The 19,042-nt window shown below is 37.0% G+C and overlaps 2 protein-coding genes across 2 annotated transcripts; one reads left to right on the top strand and one right to left on the bottom strand.

The window, feature by feature from the left end:
* The first annotated feature begins 3,392 nt into the window (after nucleotides 1–3,392).
* On the top strand, nucleotides 3,393–4,346 carry LOC105536103 (olfactory receptor 4S2). The gene has a single exon (XM_011975376.1). The coding sequence runs from the start codon at nucleotides 3,393–3,395 to the stop codon at nucleotides 4,344–4,346; it is 954 nt and encodes a 317-aa protein (XP_011830766.1).
* A 12,565-nt stretch (nucleotides 4,347–16,911) lies between these two features.
* LOC105536117 (olfactory receptor 4C16) lies at nucleotides 16,912–17,853 on the bottom strand. Its single transcript, XM_011975387.1, has one exon. It carries the CDS (start codon nucleotides 17,851–17,853, stop codon nucleotides 16,912–16,914), a length of 942 nt encoding a protein of 313 aa, XP_011830777.1.
* Nucleotides 17,854–19,042: the final 1,189 nt, after the last annotated feature.

Genomic DNA, 19,042 nt, shown 5'->3' on the forward strand with positions numbered 1-19,042 from the left:
CACAAACCTGTGCATAATTGCTTTTTTACTTCCTGCTCTTAATGTTTCACTCATTTCTTCTGCTAACTCCAGATAGTGAAAATGTAAGCAGGATCTCTTAGACATTTTGGATGTTGTTTGAAATAAAGAAAAATGTGAGATAAGGTAAGAAGAGTAAAGTAAAAAGTCAAGCATGGGGAAAGAAACTAATAGGAATAGGAAGAGAAAAAGCAAGATTATTATTAGTTTTCGTGAGTCAACCTTAAGGATTTACAATATAAAAGTAAACGAATTAAATTCAACCCATACTGACTCCAAGCATAGGCCAAACATGAACCTTATCCCACCTATTTCTCCATAAATCAGCATAGAATCAATTAAGAAGAAAAGCAATGTTCCCAAATAGCACAATCGAATATACTATTTTGTATTAAAATATAGCTTTCAAGAAAGAACAATTACAATTCAATAAATAACATAAAACAGATATCTTAATATGTTATATCAAATATGGACTATTTAATGCATATAATAAAGCATATTAATTCAAAAAACAAGGTTTAGAATGATAAAATTATTACTTCTCTTTGCTGAATTGCTTTGGATTAGGGCCACAGTCATGAATCTGAGAATTGATCGGTTTTTGTATTTAGCAATAATTTTTAAAATTTAATTTTAAAACATTGAACAGACACTAGAATTAAAGTTCATTGGTAGGGTTGCAATTTGGTTTTGACTATGGAGGAAGACTTTGGGGAAAAGCTGTCTCCAAGGTCATTTATCATTTTGCATCTTCCTCTTTAAATAGACCTATAAGAATAGAGAAAAGAGCATTTATTGCCAGAGACCCAGTGAAATGGCAGATATCATTAGGCGAGAAAACCAGGAACAACAAAGACTGATTTCTACCAGCCTTTCAGTTTGGGGGGTCAGGTATTTTCTGGTACTAATTATTCACAAAGGAATTCCTCAGGCATCAATGTTACTTTGCTTTGGGCAGCTGCACCCAAATTAACTCAAGAAGAGATAGAAACACAAAGTGAACTCAAGCTCAGGAAAATACTGGTGAGTTTTTTTTTTTTTTTTTAAACTAAATACAGAATATTTGTGGAAAAAGATAATTAAATTGTTAGATTTTGAACATTTGTAGTATAATTGAAAAAGATTGTTCTTTGAAATACAGAGATAACAAAATTATTAAAACGATGATAGTGGAGATAATAACATTGTACCTAAACATGACTATGAGGTAGGGTAGGATGGATACGAATAAGAAAATGTCAATAATTTCAAAGGAAAGTGAGTCATTATGCCCAAAATACTCAGTAAAAAGAGGAAGGCATCCTTGCGATGGACATTGGCTTAAGGAGATAAACAGCAAGATGCTACTGCATCAGTTGGAGTCAAGAGAGGCCATGATTCAGGTTAGCAGCCTTTACTAGCATGCACATTCTGATAAATGGAACTTTAAATCTCAATCCTGCAATCAAGATAAATTAGTCCCTTAATAAAATATCCTGGTGAATGAAAAAAAAAAAAATTCCTCTAGAACATTGTGATATGGACAGTAGAGGAAAAATCCTCAGGCTTGTGCGCAAAAGCCCAGTTTCTTGTAGATGAGAGCCAAGCAACATAAATAATTGTTGCCCAAAACTGCTATGATGTGCGCTTCCTTAAGTTGAGGGGCTTTCTTAGTGGAGGATAGTATATTTCTTTTAATTCAGCAGGAAAACTGAAAAGGAATGGGTATGTAAAAGCAGGGAATGTGCTTCAGTCTGTACCTAAATCATATTATTACTATTACGTTTATAATCATTATTTTGTAATGCACAAGAGATGGCACGCCTGTAATGACTACTGTGCCAACTCTAACATGAATACCTGAAGAAACACAGCCTTGTAGTTTCCCAAAAGCTGGAAGTGTTAGCCACAATGTCACTGCACAGGGATAGCCGAGAGCACAGAGTTCAGTAGGTGTTGTCAGCATTCAGCTGGGTGGATCTTGAGAGGATCTACAGGTCTCTGCTAGACAACCTGTAATTGGAGGAATCACTTACATCTATGGTTGATTTGAAAAAGAGTCCTAAAAGCTCCTTTAATCAAAACTATTCCACATACCCTTTTCCATCCAAACATACCAACGACCCCATTGTAGTGCCTGAAATTTCACCACTGAACATTCATCTATTTAAATAAATGTTGCAATTTTCCTAAACTCATTAAAATTATCATTCAGTGATGATCTCTTCCAGAACGATAAATCGACCAAACTGGGAGAATGAATACAGCCCGAATAAAACTTGAAAGATTAGAAAGATGTATGAAGCAATGTTGACATTAAGGGACAGCCTTCTCTTTTTTACACCCATTTTCTTTGTTTCAGTTGATAGAGAAATGTTTAAAATACAAAGCAAAGTCAGTCCTGGAAAATCCTAAAGTATTCTGACTTTGTAAAGGGAGAAATTACATAAGACTTCACTCCACCTCCTTTCAAATCAAACAGGTCTTGGTTTCTCTCTAAAAGTTTCTTTTATTGCTTTACCTTCTCTCTGACTTCCTATCAGGGTTTTATGAATATTTCATACTGACAGAAGTGATTTAATTTCATGGTTGAAATAACCATTAATATGATATGTAGTAGTGAAATTGAAACTGTTATTTCACAAATGGGATAAGAGAATTTCTATTAAGTTAAATAATTTACCTGGGGTTACAGCACTGTCATTTTAGAATCAAGTTTGTGTAATTTTGCTCTTCTTTCTATTACGTCACACAACATCTTGACTATCAGGGCTCGAGACCACATTGGCGGAGGTGCAGACATGTGTACAATAGAGTTTCATAAGAACTTACAAAGCCCATGAGTGGATACACTTGCAGAGAAATTGCAGAGTATTTGCGAGTGGATGTGATAATCAAGCATGGCAATATTCAAAAGGTGAAATGTGGCTATGTTTCACTTATGGGTCTAAAATAAAGCAAACATTTCCAAATGTTTGCCGATAGATAACATAGATGTGACCATATCCCAAAATACAGAAGTTGTTTCAAAACTCAATGTCTTGTACAAAATTAAAACTAAATAACGTTTAGAAACAGCTAAATAAACATTAATAAAAGGTGAGAGAAGAGAGGCATATGGTAACATTTATATGAGACTGGGGGTTTTACTTTCTCTCTCTGGATTTTGCTTTCTCCCCTGAAGTGAATGAATGTGATTTAATCTTGAGGTAAGATGATCAAAATAGATGTACTTCAATTTCGTTAAGTATGCATGCCAATCAGCATTTTTTCCTATTTTCAACTACTGTGATTTTCCGTTGGTTCTGTGCTAGAAATAGAAGAAATATAGTCCTTTTTATGTTTTCTTTTTTCAGGTAATTTAATTGTCTCCTAAAAACTTGACCTGTTCCATGGAAAAAATAAACAACGTAACTGAATTCATTTTCTGGGGTCTTTCTCAGAGCCCAGAGATTGAGAAAGCTTGTTTCGTGGTATTTTCTGTCTTCTACATAATCATTCTTCTGGGAAATCTCCTCATCATGCTGACAGTTTGCCTGAACAATCTGTTTAAGTCACCCATGTATTTCTTTCTCAGCTTCTTGTCTTTGGTGGACATTTGTTACTCTTCAGTCACAGCTCCCAAGATGATTGTTGACCTGTTAGCAAAGGACAAAACCATCTCCTATGTGGGGTGCATGTTGCAGCTCTTTGGAGTACATTTCTTTGGTTGCACTGAGATCTTCATCCTCACTGTGATGGCCTATGATCGCTATGTGGCTATCTGTAAACCCCTACATTATACGACCATCATGGACCAGGAGAGATGCAATAAGATGTTATTAGGGACATGGGTAGGTGGGTTCTTACACTCCATTATCCAAGTGGCTCTAGTAGTCCAGCTACCCTTTTGTGGACCCAATGAGATAGATCACTACTTTTGTGATGTTCACCCTGTGTTGAAACTTGCCTGCACAGACACGTACATTGTTGGTGTTGTTGTGACAGTCAACAGCGGTACCATTGCTCTGGGGAGTTTTGTTATCTTGCTAATCTCCTACAGCATCATCCTGGTTTCCCTGAGAAAGCAGTCAGCAGAAGGCAGGCGCAAAGCCCTCTCCACCTGTGGCTCCCACATTGCCGTGGTCATTATCTTTTTCGGCCCCTGTACGTTTATGTACATGCGCCCTGATACTACCTTTTCAGAGGATAAGATGGTGGCTGTATTTTACACCATTATCACTCCCATGTTAAATCCTCTGATTTATACGCTGAGAAATGCAGAGGTAAAGAATGCAATGAAGAAACTTTGGGGCAGAAATGTTTTCTTAGAGGCTAAAGGGAAAAAGTTGGACTTAATAATTTAAGCTAGATGATCTTAAGATTTCTCAGCGTTGCTTAACTCATCTGTGCAATGAAGGCGATAATAACAACCTCATGGGATTTGGAGTGGAAAAATGAGAGAATAACACATTCAAAAGAGTAAGGTATTATTTGTCATTATTATCGCATTTTTCTAATATTTCATAATTAGATAACTTCCTGAAATATCTATGACAGAGAAACATTATTAAACATAGAATCACAAACATGCAGAAGAGCAATTCCTCCTGGCTTTCCACTGGGGACCGGTTTCGATTACCCTATCTTGCCATTCACTGGTCTTGCCGTCATATCCCTGAAAGCAGAAACTCACCCTATGTTTAAAGTGGAGGAAATAAGTTTTAAAAAATTTAGCATTTCCAAATGTGTGGGCAGTGTTTGCATATTTATGGGCTTAATTTTTGAGGTGTCAGGCACTATAGTATGACTCATATATTTCCTCCTAAAAAAAAATCCTTTACCCTGCTGCTGAGGCTATGTATAGAGTAGTGGGGAATTGATAAAATTGTAATGTGTGCTGGCTGCTGACATCCTGGGAGCAGCGAGAGGAAAAGGCCCCATAGTTCACAGCGTAGATTTCATGTATCCTTGTACATGCACGTTTCATCACTGTCCCCCACATTAATTCCAGGAATTATTTAGCTCAGTCTTTCAAAAGAATAAACCTCCAATCTTTTGTGAAATAATATAGAGGAATTCTTACCTGGCTGTGTAGAAAATGGCCCGTGGAAATAAAATAATTTTCGTGTAATACAATGTATGTTTCACTCCTACATTCTGTAGAATCATATGCTACAAGCATTTAGCATCTCAGGAGTTTTGCAGGTGAACTAACTTGCTCGTTTTCTCCGTCCTTGCTCAGATGGCTGTAACTTCCCCCACAACACTGAGTCAACTACCTGGTAACACTGTTCTCTATTTTTCAAAAAAATGTGTGAAAATCTTTCACCAGCCGGTATTTCCTGCCTGCTTTTTTGTCATTGTGGATTAACATATAATTTCTATTTTACTCTTATTTTAGCGACAATGCAGACGACAAAGGAAATACGTTTTTGTGGACAGTTTACTATGTTTAACAGAAATTTTATTTTTTAAAATATGCACTTACTAGCTTTTGTTATAATACAATGACAAAAGAAAAGAAGAAAATGAAAAGTTGCATAATATTACCATACAGATGTCTTATTTACATGAATATATAAAGGAACACATGATATTGAACTGTCTGAAAACTCAAACAGTTCAACAATGTAAAAACTGAAAGAAAAAGCATAATAATCACTTTCCTATCTTTTCTTAGAAACACACCATTGTTAGCAGTTTCTTATGATTCCTTCCATTAAAAATAATTTTTTACCTATATTCACTTATAATTTCTATTTTATGTTATGTTTGTAGTCACAGAAAGGAATAGTATAAACATTGACACGTAACTCTTTCCTTTAGAGAATAATATGATCTGACCGTCTCTCCACGACAGCACTTACAAATGAAACCCCAGGGTCTAGTCAGATTGGACGTGGATGCTGTCGCCACAGCAGGCACACTGGAGACCATGCCAGAAAACAGTCCTATCCCAGGGAAGGTCAAAGCGGCCAGCACTGTGAGAGGGTGAGATGAACGAGGTAACATCCAGGGTTCGCAACTGATTGAGCATGTGGCCAGAGACTGGGAGGTAGTAATCGAGAATGTCCTTAGGATTGTGACCAGTTCTGTTTTCCGAACTAGACCTAAAGAAAAACACAACTGAGATAACTTCCTTAATGTTGCAGCAATTCCCAGAACCATAGCTGATAGAGAACATCTTCCTCTTCCAGCACCCATTTTCTCACCCTTGATTTCTTTCGCCCTTGGCCAGTACTTCAGTTGGTTTGGGTTGTCTACCCTGTGGGGTGACTGAAAGCATTATATAAGAGTTTGATCCCTAGTTGCCTTGTTCTTATTTACTGTAGTTGCTGCAATTGTCCAGTTACAGTTATCCCTGGTGTGCAAGTGCTAAGAGAGATTCCATTACCTTCTCTGTGTTCTGGATACAATCATCTCTGTCCTAATCCATTATGACAACACTAGCCACTCATGATAACCGGAATCAACTACTCTAGCCAAAATAGTAACTATTTTTTTTTCCTACTGGTCCATTTGTCTAAGGAGCACAAAATAGTGGTTCCTGCTGTGCTCCTGGAAAATATGTTTTTCTCTCTGGAAACCAGGACTTCGGTCCTCATGAATCTGAAGACTAAGAAAGTGAGTTTCTGGGAGTGCAAAAATTAGAAAACACTCTACTTTCACCCCTTGGATCTCAGAATGATGTATATGGCAGGCAAATGGGGACTCCACACCACGTAGCAGGTATCGGTTCAGCGTTCAATGCATACACTGAATCCTGAAAAGAGCATCCTGTCTCCTCCAGAGCTGACTTCTAGCTAGTCCCTTGATTGAGCGTTTACCAGTCCTTTCCCCTCTTCTATGAAGCTAGATGCTTATGGGTGATGGGCTATACAGGAAGATCAGTGAATTCTGAGATCATGAGAACATTTTATATCTCCTTTGCCCCAAAATAGGTACCAGGTCCTAGGCAATCTTTAATGGATATTATGTCAATGTGTCAATCCGTCTGCAAGCTGTCAAATGTTGGTGTAGATGAAGGTACTATGGAGATGGAAGACAAATCTGCATCTACAGTGTCTATTGTTTCTGATTAGGACCAATTGCTTTCACTTTCAGGGTGGAGGAAGTTTTATATAATTAACACGCTATCAGGCACATGAATATTTTCCCAGAGACAGGCATCACATTGAGTGCTCAGGCATGGATTCTGTTACTGGCATGTTGGACACTCAGAGCGGGCAGACGGCAGATGAGCATTTATGGTAGGGAGCTCGTGTTGCTGAGCCCAGGCATAAAATATCCTTGCCAGTATAGACTCTCTGTTCATGGGCTCATTGTGCTATCACTGGAATATCCTTAGGGACGGACCATATCAGAGCACAGTTCATCCTCATCGTCTGGATAGTTAAAGCCTGTTCTCTTGTACATGCTTTCAAGTTAGGTCTAACTTCAATAGGTCTATTCACATCCCTCTTTTCCAGATCACTTGGTCCAGTCTTCTGAACTTCCAGGAACTTTATCAACAAACTAGGCATTTACCACTGCCTCCAGTCAATGTATATTTATTACCCAGGACTCTTCCCCTTCTATACAAAGTTGAAACCAAGAATATAATTCAGGGTTTTGTCCACTAGCAGAAATTCTCTACGCTACATACCTTTAAGGCCACCATTTAGGGCTGGGATGTCCTTTTAGGTTAATGTCAATGTACTGTGGTGACTTGTATGTGAACCTGACCAGAATCCTTTCCTCCTCTGTCAGATGATCCCAGAGCCTTCCCGGTGAGGCCATATGTGTGACTTGAGGAAGAGGCACTGATTTAACAGAGATGAGTCATATGAGAGTCAGAACTATCCATTTGTTCCTGAACCACTCTTGTCTTCTGATTTGCTCAGGCCAAGCTTTTACCAGTTCAGGCTTGTATTTGTTGAATTCAAAAGATTGTTTTATTCCAAATACTGTATTTTATTATATTTATTTCATATGTTAACATTAAACCTTGAAAACATTTGATTATTCATTTTTTTTTCCTGTTCCTTTCTCTAAATTAGTGTCAAGATTATCTCTTTTTGAAAGCAGCCTTCCCATGGAATGTTGGAAAAAATTTTTTTTCCTGCATTTCAGAGGGAATACTTCAAGACATGATAAAAGGTATTAGCATCCTAGACAATATTATTCCCTAAAGTTTCCCTTATTTTTCAAATTGAAATCAATTCCAATGTTGTAAGAAATTTAACTTTTGGTTTGTCTATTTAGCCTACACGAACAGTAAGTTGATCTTCCTCATACTCATTAATTAGATACAAATGAGGATGTGGAGGTGCCTCAAGCACACCAAAGATACGAGGGAAAAATAGGAAAAATACAAATGGATGGTGGAGAGAGTGAGAGAAAACAGAAAGTCATTGGTTAAAGAAGATGTGGATCACCAAGAAATACTTCTACTCCCACCGGTGATTTAAAGTTGCCCCTCCTGGCATTGGGAAACGAGTTTTTCTAGCTTCAATAATACATGTATAATTTATTTGCAAGTAGTATGTAGGAAAGGAAGTATGATGTCTCAAAACAAGAGGTTCTACTCTGTGGGATATAGACATCTCCCTCCGAGAACCCTCATATTCATAGCAAGTGGTCTGAGGATTAATATGCACACCAAGAACTTAATCTCACTTTTTTCAACTTCATTTCTATTTGTTTTATTAACTCAAGCTAGTAAAATAGCACTCATTACACACGTTTTTATTAACATAATTTTATTCTACCAAATATGTATTGAATGCTTTTTATATACTAGGCTCTGTTTATCACTTTGTAAAAGTTTGATCTTTTAATCCCCATAACTATTCCATGAAGTAGGTAATAAAACTGAATGAAAACTGAAACTTACAGAAGTTAAGCAGCTTGCCCAGGTTGCTCACTTATCTACCCTAAGAAAATGTTGAAAATGACAATTAATGGTCGGCATTAAATAATCAATTGCATATTTATTAAGTAAATTAATAAATATGACAAATGAAACCACATTGGAAGAGAACTTGGGTAATAGTTTATAATTAACTTTTCTGTAAAATTACCCATACGATGGTTAAGGATGTAAATAAAAGATTCTTTCTGAACTACACTAAAACTACTCATTTAAAAGAACAGCAATGTAAGTGAGGTTGGGACTTGAGATACATCAAATGCTGCAGTAGAAATCTCTTTCACTGATACGACTTAGCACTTATAATCAACACACCAAATGAGATGTTGAAAATGTCAGGATTTTCAACATCTATTCTATTTCAGCACCTATTCTAGAGTGCACTATTTTTCATAATATAATATGGAATGTAGTCTCAATAAGGAGAAAACATGCAATCTTTGGTGGTTATTTGTTGTTTTTCTGTACAATATCTAAATACTTTTGCAGATGCATCCTGCCTGCCTCATAAGAACACTAATGTCAAGTTATGGAAACTGTCTCGGTGGGCTCTGAACTCTCATTTTCCTCTAAGTAGCCATAACTTTGCCATTTTCAGCATATTTGTGTAATGTTTGGATTGTGTTATTTCTTCCCAAGTGTGTGAATATGACTCTCACTAGATTGATTACAAAACAAGTCCCCTAGGAGTTAATGATTGGATTGAAGCATTATTAGCAAACAAATGCAAAGTCAACACATTTTTCTGGACTATTGAGAGAAGTCATTTTCTTTTTCCTAATAGAGTTGCTGAGAGTACAGATACAGGACTCCCGCTTATAATCTTACCATGAGTGAAAAAAGCCAACACAGAAGGAAGCAGAGTCAACAGATCGTTAGAAGGAACCAGTTCTTATAATAAAATTTTAACAGCAGAATTTACCTATTTCCAGACAATTTTATCATCTTTTATTTATTTTATGTTATTGCTTTTTACATTTATTTAACTAATATAACAAGTATATGTAAATTTACTACCCATACCAAAACTTAAACTGTTACCAAAAATTAAATATATTTTTAACCTCTTTTCTATCCTGTCCCTTGTCTCACCTTAAAGGTAGCCAATATTCCTGATTTTGTTAATGCATAATTCTCTTATTGCTTAAAAATAAAACATATTTGCCTAAGATGGATATATTTTATAAAGATTTATCTGGTTTTGAATTTTAATGAATTTAACATACTATATGTAGAGTTTTAGGAATTGATTTTATTTTGTATTCAGTATTCAGCATTAAGTTATTACGTTTTATACTGGTTATTAAGTATAGTTGTAGATACATTTCATTGATATAAAGTATTGTTTGTGTGATTATTTCAAAATGGGTTTATCTCTTACTGTGTCAATGAATAGTTGACTTCAATGAATAGTACAAATGTGGATATTTTTGGAGTGTTTGTGAACCAACTTAGTAAGCTGTTCACACTAGGAGAGAAGGATTGGGTAGCAGAATGTCCTATTTTTTTTGTTATTGTTTTAATTAGAGGAACATATAAATTTTTATTCCACAAGACAACCTGGATTTACATTTTTTACTGTCAATTTTAAAATGTCAATTTTTAGTCATTTGGTCTATGTGATATGTGGAATAAAATTTCTTGAACACTAAAATAAACTGGTATCCTGTGAAAATGTGTGATCTAGAAGGTTAGATTTGAGGTATTTGATTATGCTTCTGGTAATGAGAAACATCTAGAAAAATATACTCATCTACCCCTACACACCTACATTAATTAAAGATCACTTGCGTAAGTTAGGAGAGGCATAATAATAAAGAATCTTGGAATATTTTATATCTTAGAATTCTCTCTTTCTTAGAATATAGACTGGACACAAAAGTCCAGTCAAGTAGAATAATATCTCTTGTCTGAAAAATTATAATGAGATGTATCATCTTTACTTTCTTATCTATTTGTTTCATGGCTTAATAAATAGATTTCCAGAACCTTGAGCCTGAAATGAACCTGGTAGCTTCTATTGGAAGACTTTGTCTGCAGTTACTTTAGCCTATAAGAAATTCTTTAAAATGAAGACCTCAAAAGGCTGGCAATCAAAGACTAATTTGCCTTTTCATGATGGTTTCTTGGTGGCCTTGGTTAACCCAGCTTTACCTCACTTTTCTTGCTTGTGGTTTTCAGAAAAACTGTAGATTGTGCTGAAAATGCAACATTCTGAGATGAGTCACTGTGTGGAACAGCCCAGGTTGTGTTTCTGCTCCTCCTAGAACAGGATGTCCTACAACTAGCATTTAAGCTAGTTAGGCGTCCTTGGGGCATAAAATTCAGAGAGAACTTGTTTTAGCCTCCCTCAGCTGTAGGCAACATGAGGCAAACACAGATGAGATTCCATCTGCCCTTGGCATCCTTTCTGAACTTTAGGTGACCTGCTTGCCATGAGTCCTGGACTTCACTGTCACTTGCAGGCTATCTGTGAGTAATAAAGTGTAAATGTTTTGTCTCATCAGAGTCAGGCAAGTGGTGGAAATTACAGCCCAAGATGCAGTGGGCTGAAGTGTTCACACTCTTATTCCTGGTGAGTGGCATTGTGATAGTCTTTACTATCCTCCGCTCAGTGGAAGTCCTCCCTTGGGAATGATAGGCTGTGCACAATAAATCTACTACAGAATTTTCATTCTATTGCATCAGCTTAAAACTCAGTATAATTTATTAGATTATATAGAGAGGCTAAATGCAGAGGTCGAGTGTTTCTCTAGTGTGTAATTTATTGGAGCCTTCACTAGTCTTGCCATCGTATCTGAAACCAAAAAGCCTCGATTTATGTTTAAAGTCTAGGAAATTAAAACAAACAAACAAATAAACACACAAAACCCAGTTATTTGGAATCTCCAAATGTGTGGCCAGTGTCTGTATATTTTTGGTTTATTTTGTGGGCAAGCAGCCAGTGTAACAGTCATATATTTTCTTCTAGAAAAAAAATCCTCCACCTTCTTACTTTGCATATGTGCATAGTAGTGGAAAATTAAGGCATTCATGATGTATGCTGGCTACTGATATCCTGGGAGCAGCGAGAGGAAAGAGCCCCGTAGTTCAGCGTAGATTTTCACTTATTCTTGTACATGCTGCTACATGTTTCATCACTGTCCTTTACATTAATACCAGCAAGTGTTTAGCTCAACCTTTCAAAAGAATAAACCTCCAGTCTTTTGAAAGATAGCGTAAAAGAAATATCACCAAGCTGTGTGGAAAAAGGTCTGTGGAAATAAAATAATGGCCATGAAATGCAATGGATCCTTCACCCCTACATTCTGTAGAACCTGATGGTCCAAGCTTTTAGCATCTCAGGAGTTTTGCAGATGAATTTACTTGCTAGTTTTCTCTATCCCTACTCAGATGGCCAGAACTTTCTCCACCCTGCTAAATCAGTTACCTAGTAATATTCCTTGATGTTTCCAAAAGTGCGTGAAAACCTTTCACCAGCTGGTATATCCTGTCTCGTTCATTTTGTCATTGTAGATTAACACATAATTTTCTATTTTACTCCTATGTTAATAACAATTTAGATGGCATAGGAAATACATTTTTACAGATATTTCACCATATTTAACAAAACTTCTACTTTAAAAGTATATATTTATTAGTTTTTGTCATAATATGACATAAAAAGAAAAAAAACAAAAGTTACATAATATTACCATGCAGATGAATTATTTACACAAAAATATAAAGGAGTACATGGGTAAGTTTTGAAAATTCGAACATTTCATTAATGTAAAGAATGAAAATATCTAATCATCTCTTTTCAATTCTTAAAAAGATACTCATTGTTAGCAGTTTCTTATCATTCTTTCTATTAAAAATAATCTTATGCCTTTATCCACTTGTTTCCATTTTACGCTGTGCTATAGTCACGAAAAAAAGATAGTCTAACCCTTGTCACATAACTTCCTCCTTTAAAGAAAAATGTATACTGACTATCTTTCCATAGCAACACTTAGAAATGAAACTCCAGGATGTAGTCAGTGGGTGCTCTGAACCCACCGCAGATACACTGGAGACGTGTCAGAATGGGCGCGGTGGCTCACGCCTGTAATCCCAGCACTTTGGGAGGCCAAAGCAGGCAGATTACCTGAGGTCAGGAGTTTGAGATCAGTCCTGGCCAACATGTAGTGAAACCCCATTTCTTCTAAAAAATACAAAAATTATCTGGGCGTGGTGGCACATGCCTGTAGTCCCAGTTACTTGGGAAGCTGAGGCAGGAGAATGACTTTAACCCTGGAGGCAGAGGTTGTAGTGAGCCAAGATCACACCACTGCATTCCAACCTGGGCAACAGAACAAGACTCAGTCTTTCTCTCAAAAAAAAAACAAAGAAAAAAACACTTCAGGAGACCGAGGCAGGCAGATTGCCTGAGCTCAGGAGTTCGAGACCAGCCTGGGCAACATGGTTAAACCCAATCTCTGCTAAAATACAAAAAATTAGACTGGTGTAACAGCGTGCACCTGTGGTCCCAGCTACTCAGGAGGCTGAGTCAGGAGAACTACTTGAACCCAGGAGGCGGAGGTTGCATTGAAAGGAGATGGCGCCACTGCACTCCAGCCTGGGCGACAGAGTGGGACTCCATCTCCAAAAAACAAAAATAAAAACAAAAAACACAGTCCTCTCCCAGGGAAGGCCAAAGCATCTGGTAGTGTGAGGATGAGACGAACGTGATAGCAGCCAGTGTTCTCAATTGAGTATGTGGCTGGAGTCTAGGAGGTAATAATTGAGAATCCTCTGAGAATTGTGACCAGTCATGTTTCTCAAACGAGATCTAAAGAAGGACACAGACCTGAGATACATTCCTGATTGCAACAATTCCCACAACCATAGCTGATAGAGACCATCTCCCCCTAACACCTCTCATTCTAGATTTCTCTCACTCTTGGCCAAAACTTCAGTTGGTTTGGGTTGTCTGCTTTGTGCGGTGACTGAAAAATTTATCTACAGGAGTTCTGTCCCTTGTTCTTGTTGGGTTGTAGTTGCTGCAATTGTCTAGTTACAGTTATCCTTGGGTGTATAAGTGCTAAGAGAGATTCCACTACGGTCTCTGTGTTCTGAATACACTCATCTCTGTTCCAATCTACAGTGTCAACCCTAGCTGCTACTCCCAGCAACAGAATCAAGTACCCCAGCCAGAACAGTAACTCGTTTTTTTCAATCTGCTGATTTACTTGTATAAGAAACACAAAAGAGAGATTTCTGCTGTGTTCCTGGTAAATATTGTATTCTTCTCTAGAAACCAGGACCTCTGTTCTCATGAAACTGAAGACTAGGAGAGTGAGTTACTGGAAGTAACAACAAAAGAAAACACTCTACTTTTATCCCTTGGATCTCAAAATGATGTATGGTAGGCAAATGGGAACTACACACCATATATCAGGGATTGGATCAGGATGCATATACAGAATCCTGAGAACAGTATCCCATCTCCTCCAGAGCTGACTTCTAGCTATTCCCTTGATTAAGTTCTTAGCAGACCCTTCCCCTCTTCTATGAAGCCAGATGCTTAAAGGTGATGGGCTACATGGGAATATCAGTGAATTCTGAGATCATTGGAACATTTTATATCTTCTTTGCCCCAAAATGGGTACCAGATCCTAGGCAATGTTTAAGGGATATTACATCAATGTATCAGTCCATCTGCAAGTTGTCAAATGTTGGTATAGATGAAGGCCATGTGGAGATGGAAAGCAAATCTGTGTCTACAGTGTTTATTATTTCTGATAAGGAGAAATTGCTTCCACTTTCAGGATGGAAGAGGTCTTATATAATCAACCCACTATCAGGCACATGACTATTTTCCCAGGGACTGGCATCACACTGAGTGTTCTGGCATGGAATCTGCTACTGGCAGGTTGGACACTCAGAGGTGGCAGAAGGCAGATTAGCATTTATGGTAGGGAGCTCATCTTGCTGAGCCCAGGCATAGCTCACATTCTTGTTAGTACAGACACACTGTGTTCATGTGCCTTTTGTGCTGTCACTGGATATCATTACGATGGATAGATAGAGCACGGTTCATCCTGATCATCTGGATAATTAAATCCTACTCTCTTGTACATGTTTCCTAGTTAGTTCTCACTTGTATAGGTCCACTTACACAAGTCTTTTCTAGACCGCTTTGCTCAGACTTTTTGTCTTCCAGATGGATCAACAATCCAGGCACTTGCCACTGCCCCTGAATCAATGTACATCCATAATCCAAGACACCTCTCTCTCTTTATACAAGGCAGAAAACAAATTTGTAATTAAGGACTTTGCTCAGTAGCATAATTTTTCCATGCTACTTATCTTTGAGACCACTTTTGAATTATGCTGTGATGGGCAACTGTTCCTTACAGGTTAATGCCCATGTGTTGAGATGACTTGTCTGAAAACCCAACCAAAATCCTTTCCTCCTCTGTCCATTCATCATAGAGTACTCCCAATGCGGCCATACACATGAGTTTGGAAAGAAGCATTGATTTAACAAAAGTGAGTGATATGAGAATTAGAATCATTCACTCGTTCATGAATTATTCTTGCCTTCTGACCTACTCAGGTCAACCTCTTACCATTTCAGGCTGTATATCCATCAGAACTTAAGATTTGTTGAATCCTATAATATCCAGTTCATAATGTGTAATTGAGGTTGCAAAGATTTTTAGCATTCCTGGTTGGTCACTCAGTATCTTTTGTATGGCTACTTAAAAATGAGCTGATTTTGTCTTCTGTGTTTATAAGGATTGAGAAGTATGCATTCACCTGCTGTCAAAATTTCTGTGATCAATCTAAATGCAAAGTACTCAGGAAAAGGAGCTGAGCTGTGATTGAGACACCATCATTATCCACTATAGTCCATTTGGTTTCAGCAGAGACCAGACAAATTAATAAAAGAGACAAAAGATGATAGCCATCTCCATTGCAGAAATATACTTTTCTTCCAAACACCTCCATTGCTCTAATCAAGTTCTTTTCTTCTGCATTATTTGAAAATGTCACTAAAATAATTCATATCTGTGATGTAACTGTTTCTGTTTCAAATCCTAAAATTATTTCCCGGGGTTATCACATTCCTTGTTTAATCTGTTAATATTATCAAAGTTCCTACCATCAACTTTTTGCACTCTTTATTTGTAACCCACATAAATATCTCCACCTTAACTTGAGCTATGTATCTTGTAGTCATAATAGCCCTCTCTTATAAACAAATTACTATAATTGTTATGATTCAAGAGAAACATTAATGCTTCCCCAAATTAGAAGAGATTCCATTAAAAGTAAAAAGTGGATTTTACAAAAAGCATAATTATATGACTACAACTCTAGGAGTGAGAGCCTTCCTAATATCAAGAGCTCTTTCAGAAGGGTGAATTTTCTCTCTGGGTTCTGTCACTGTTATAGAAAGATCTAGGTAAACTTATGAACACTTATGATAAGATTTCAGTATATCTCTCAAGAAATTGAAAGGGAGATTACTTACATCATATATACTTCCCTTAAAACAAGAAGTTTCTACACTTATTTAAATCTGGTACTTTCTGCTGAGTCAGGAAGAACAACTAAGTTGGTCATCCGACATGACAAAACCAAAATATCTAATAAAGAAAACCATTCAGAAGAGGTAAAACTTCTCAGACTGTGAGTATATAGATGGGTAACTATTAGCAGGGAACTCCAGAAGAAGTCAACATGGAGAAGAACAGATAAACCTCAGACCAAAGCCATAAATAACATTTGGCAGTCAGGAGAGCCAGAAACATGGCAGTAAAGGAAATGAACTTTATGTATCTCTTTGTACCTCATCTTGTCTCTTCCTCACATAAAACTGACTCAACATTACTCAATGTTATTTATCCACACTGTCTCTTTTCCTGGAGGAACTAAAACTCATGCTCCAAGATAGAGTTACATTAAATCAACAATAAAGAGATAATATTCTCTATTGACTTCTTCCAGGTCATTCCAACCTATAATGAAGAATTTGGGACCTTCATTCATGTTTTTACATCTGAGATCAATTTCTTGCTCCACAACTTTCTCATGGCACTTTTCACTTCTGCGTTCCTCAGCGTATAAATCAGAGGGTTGAGCAAAGGTGTTCCAAGTGTATAAAACACAGCTATCATCTTATCCATGGGGAATGTGGTTGCAGGGCGTGTGTATATAAATATGCAAGGTCCAAAGAACAAGATGACCACAATGATGTGGGAGATGCAGGTGGAAAGGGCTTTCTTTCTTCCTTCAGCACTGTGGTTTCTCAGAGAATGCAAGATGATGACATAGGAGAACATTAGCATGACAAAACTCAGTGTACAAATGGCCCCACTGTTGGAAACCAGGAGTAGGTTGACCACATAGGTGTCTGAACAGGCTAGTTTCAACAAGGGCTGCAAGTCACAGAAATAGTGATCGATCACATTGGGGCCACAGAAAGGCAAACTGAGGGCAAGAAAAATCTGAGCTAAAGAATGCACACAGGATCCCACCCAGGCCACAGCCACCAACACACCACACACCCGGTGGCTCATGATGGTCATATAGTGCAGGGGCTTACAGATGGCCACATAGCGGTCAAGAGCCATGAGGATAAGGATGAAGATCTCCAGGCAGCCAAAGAAATGGGATGTAAAGACTTGGATCATGCACTCACTGAAAGAGATAGTGTCATTCTTTGAAAGGGCATCCACAATCATTCTAGGGGCTATGGAAGTAGATAAACAGGTATCAGATAAGGATAAGTAGAAAAGAAAGAAGTACATTGGACTCTGAAGTGTCTGGCTGGTCTTGATGGTGATAATAATCAACAAGTTACCCAACAATGTCCCCAAATAGAAGAAAAATATACTAACAAACACAATTTTCTTCCAAAAAGAATCCTGTGTCAGCCCGAGCAGAATGAACTCAGTAACACTGTTATTCAGTTGCATGGTTTTCATGAATGAGAAGAGGCAAATATGAAATTTTTTATCTGAAAAAAATAAAGAAATTAATTTTTTATATGCTATGTGATGTTATTAAACATTTTAGGCAAAGTTGAATATTTCTCATCAGAGACATTTTATTAGTGGTTTCTTAGTAAGTCACTTCAATACTTTGTTTTTTCAATTTTAATGACCATTTCATAGGGTTACTATGAGTCTCAAATAGGCTTATGAATACCATGCTTTACTTTAGCATTCTTCACATACAAGCCCTTGTTAACTTTGGCATCATTCTGATTACTTTTTCCAACTCAATGTATGTAAAAAGGTATGGATCTCTTGTAAATTAACTTCATTTTTTTCCACTTTCAATAAATATTAACATCTATTTTTTGCTTGGTGTATCACTCAGCATTTAGGATATAGTAAGCTGCCCTTGGAGATCCATGATATGAAGTCCCACACCACCACCATCCCACAGAGAATGTTTTATTTATATATAGTTTATGATTACAGATTCATATAGATATACATTATTGATAACTATATAATAACCTCAACTTCTAAGCAAAATTTTCCCCAGGTTAAAAAGAGGCTAAGGAAACACCCACAACCTCTAATTAATATGCTCCTACCTTGAAGTGTCATTATGATTGTACTGACATACACTAATAAATAAAAATGAATATTCTTTGATAGTTGGTAATATCTTAAATTTCCCATTTCTAATTTTCTCCTTCTTATCTATTAAAACACCTCTTGGAACACTCAGAATTCCTGAGTTTACATTTATATGAAAATAAATGAGAATGGGGTACTACTACTCACTAGTTTATGATTTCACAATTTAAGTTTTCAGCTTGAGCATTTTGTAACTGGGGTGGTTTGGAAGGATGTCATCAGAAGGTTGGTGTAGGCCTGGGTCACAGCCGTAATCCCCAGCAGGTTTTTTATTATCCATATTTCTGAAAACCCCGTGTTCCTAGAGCAGAGCAGAGATTCAGAAGAGGGAGGAAAATGTGGTTTTAGAGAAAAGAGAGATTATAGTTCGTCGGTAATTGACTTCTTCAATTTTTTTCTTTTCCAGAAAAGTCAGTGATCATTCAACTTTGAAATGCCACTTCTTTCAATGAAGATTTGTTTATTTTAATGTGGAAAAAATATTATCATGAGGCTTCACTTTCAAGAACAAAATCTTTACTCT

The sequence above is a fragment of the Mandrillus leucophaeus genome, unplaced genomic scaffold, assembly GCF_000951045.1.
Source record: "Mandrillus leucophaeus isolate KB7577 unplaced genomic scaffold, Mleu.le_1.0 Scaffold1540, whole genome shotgun sequence".
Taxonomy (NCBI): Eukaryota; Metazoa; Chordata; class Mammalia; order Primates; family Cercopithecidae; genus Mandrillus; species Mandrillus leucophaeus.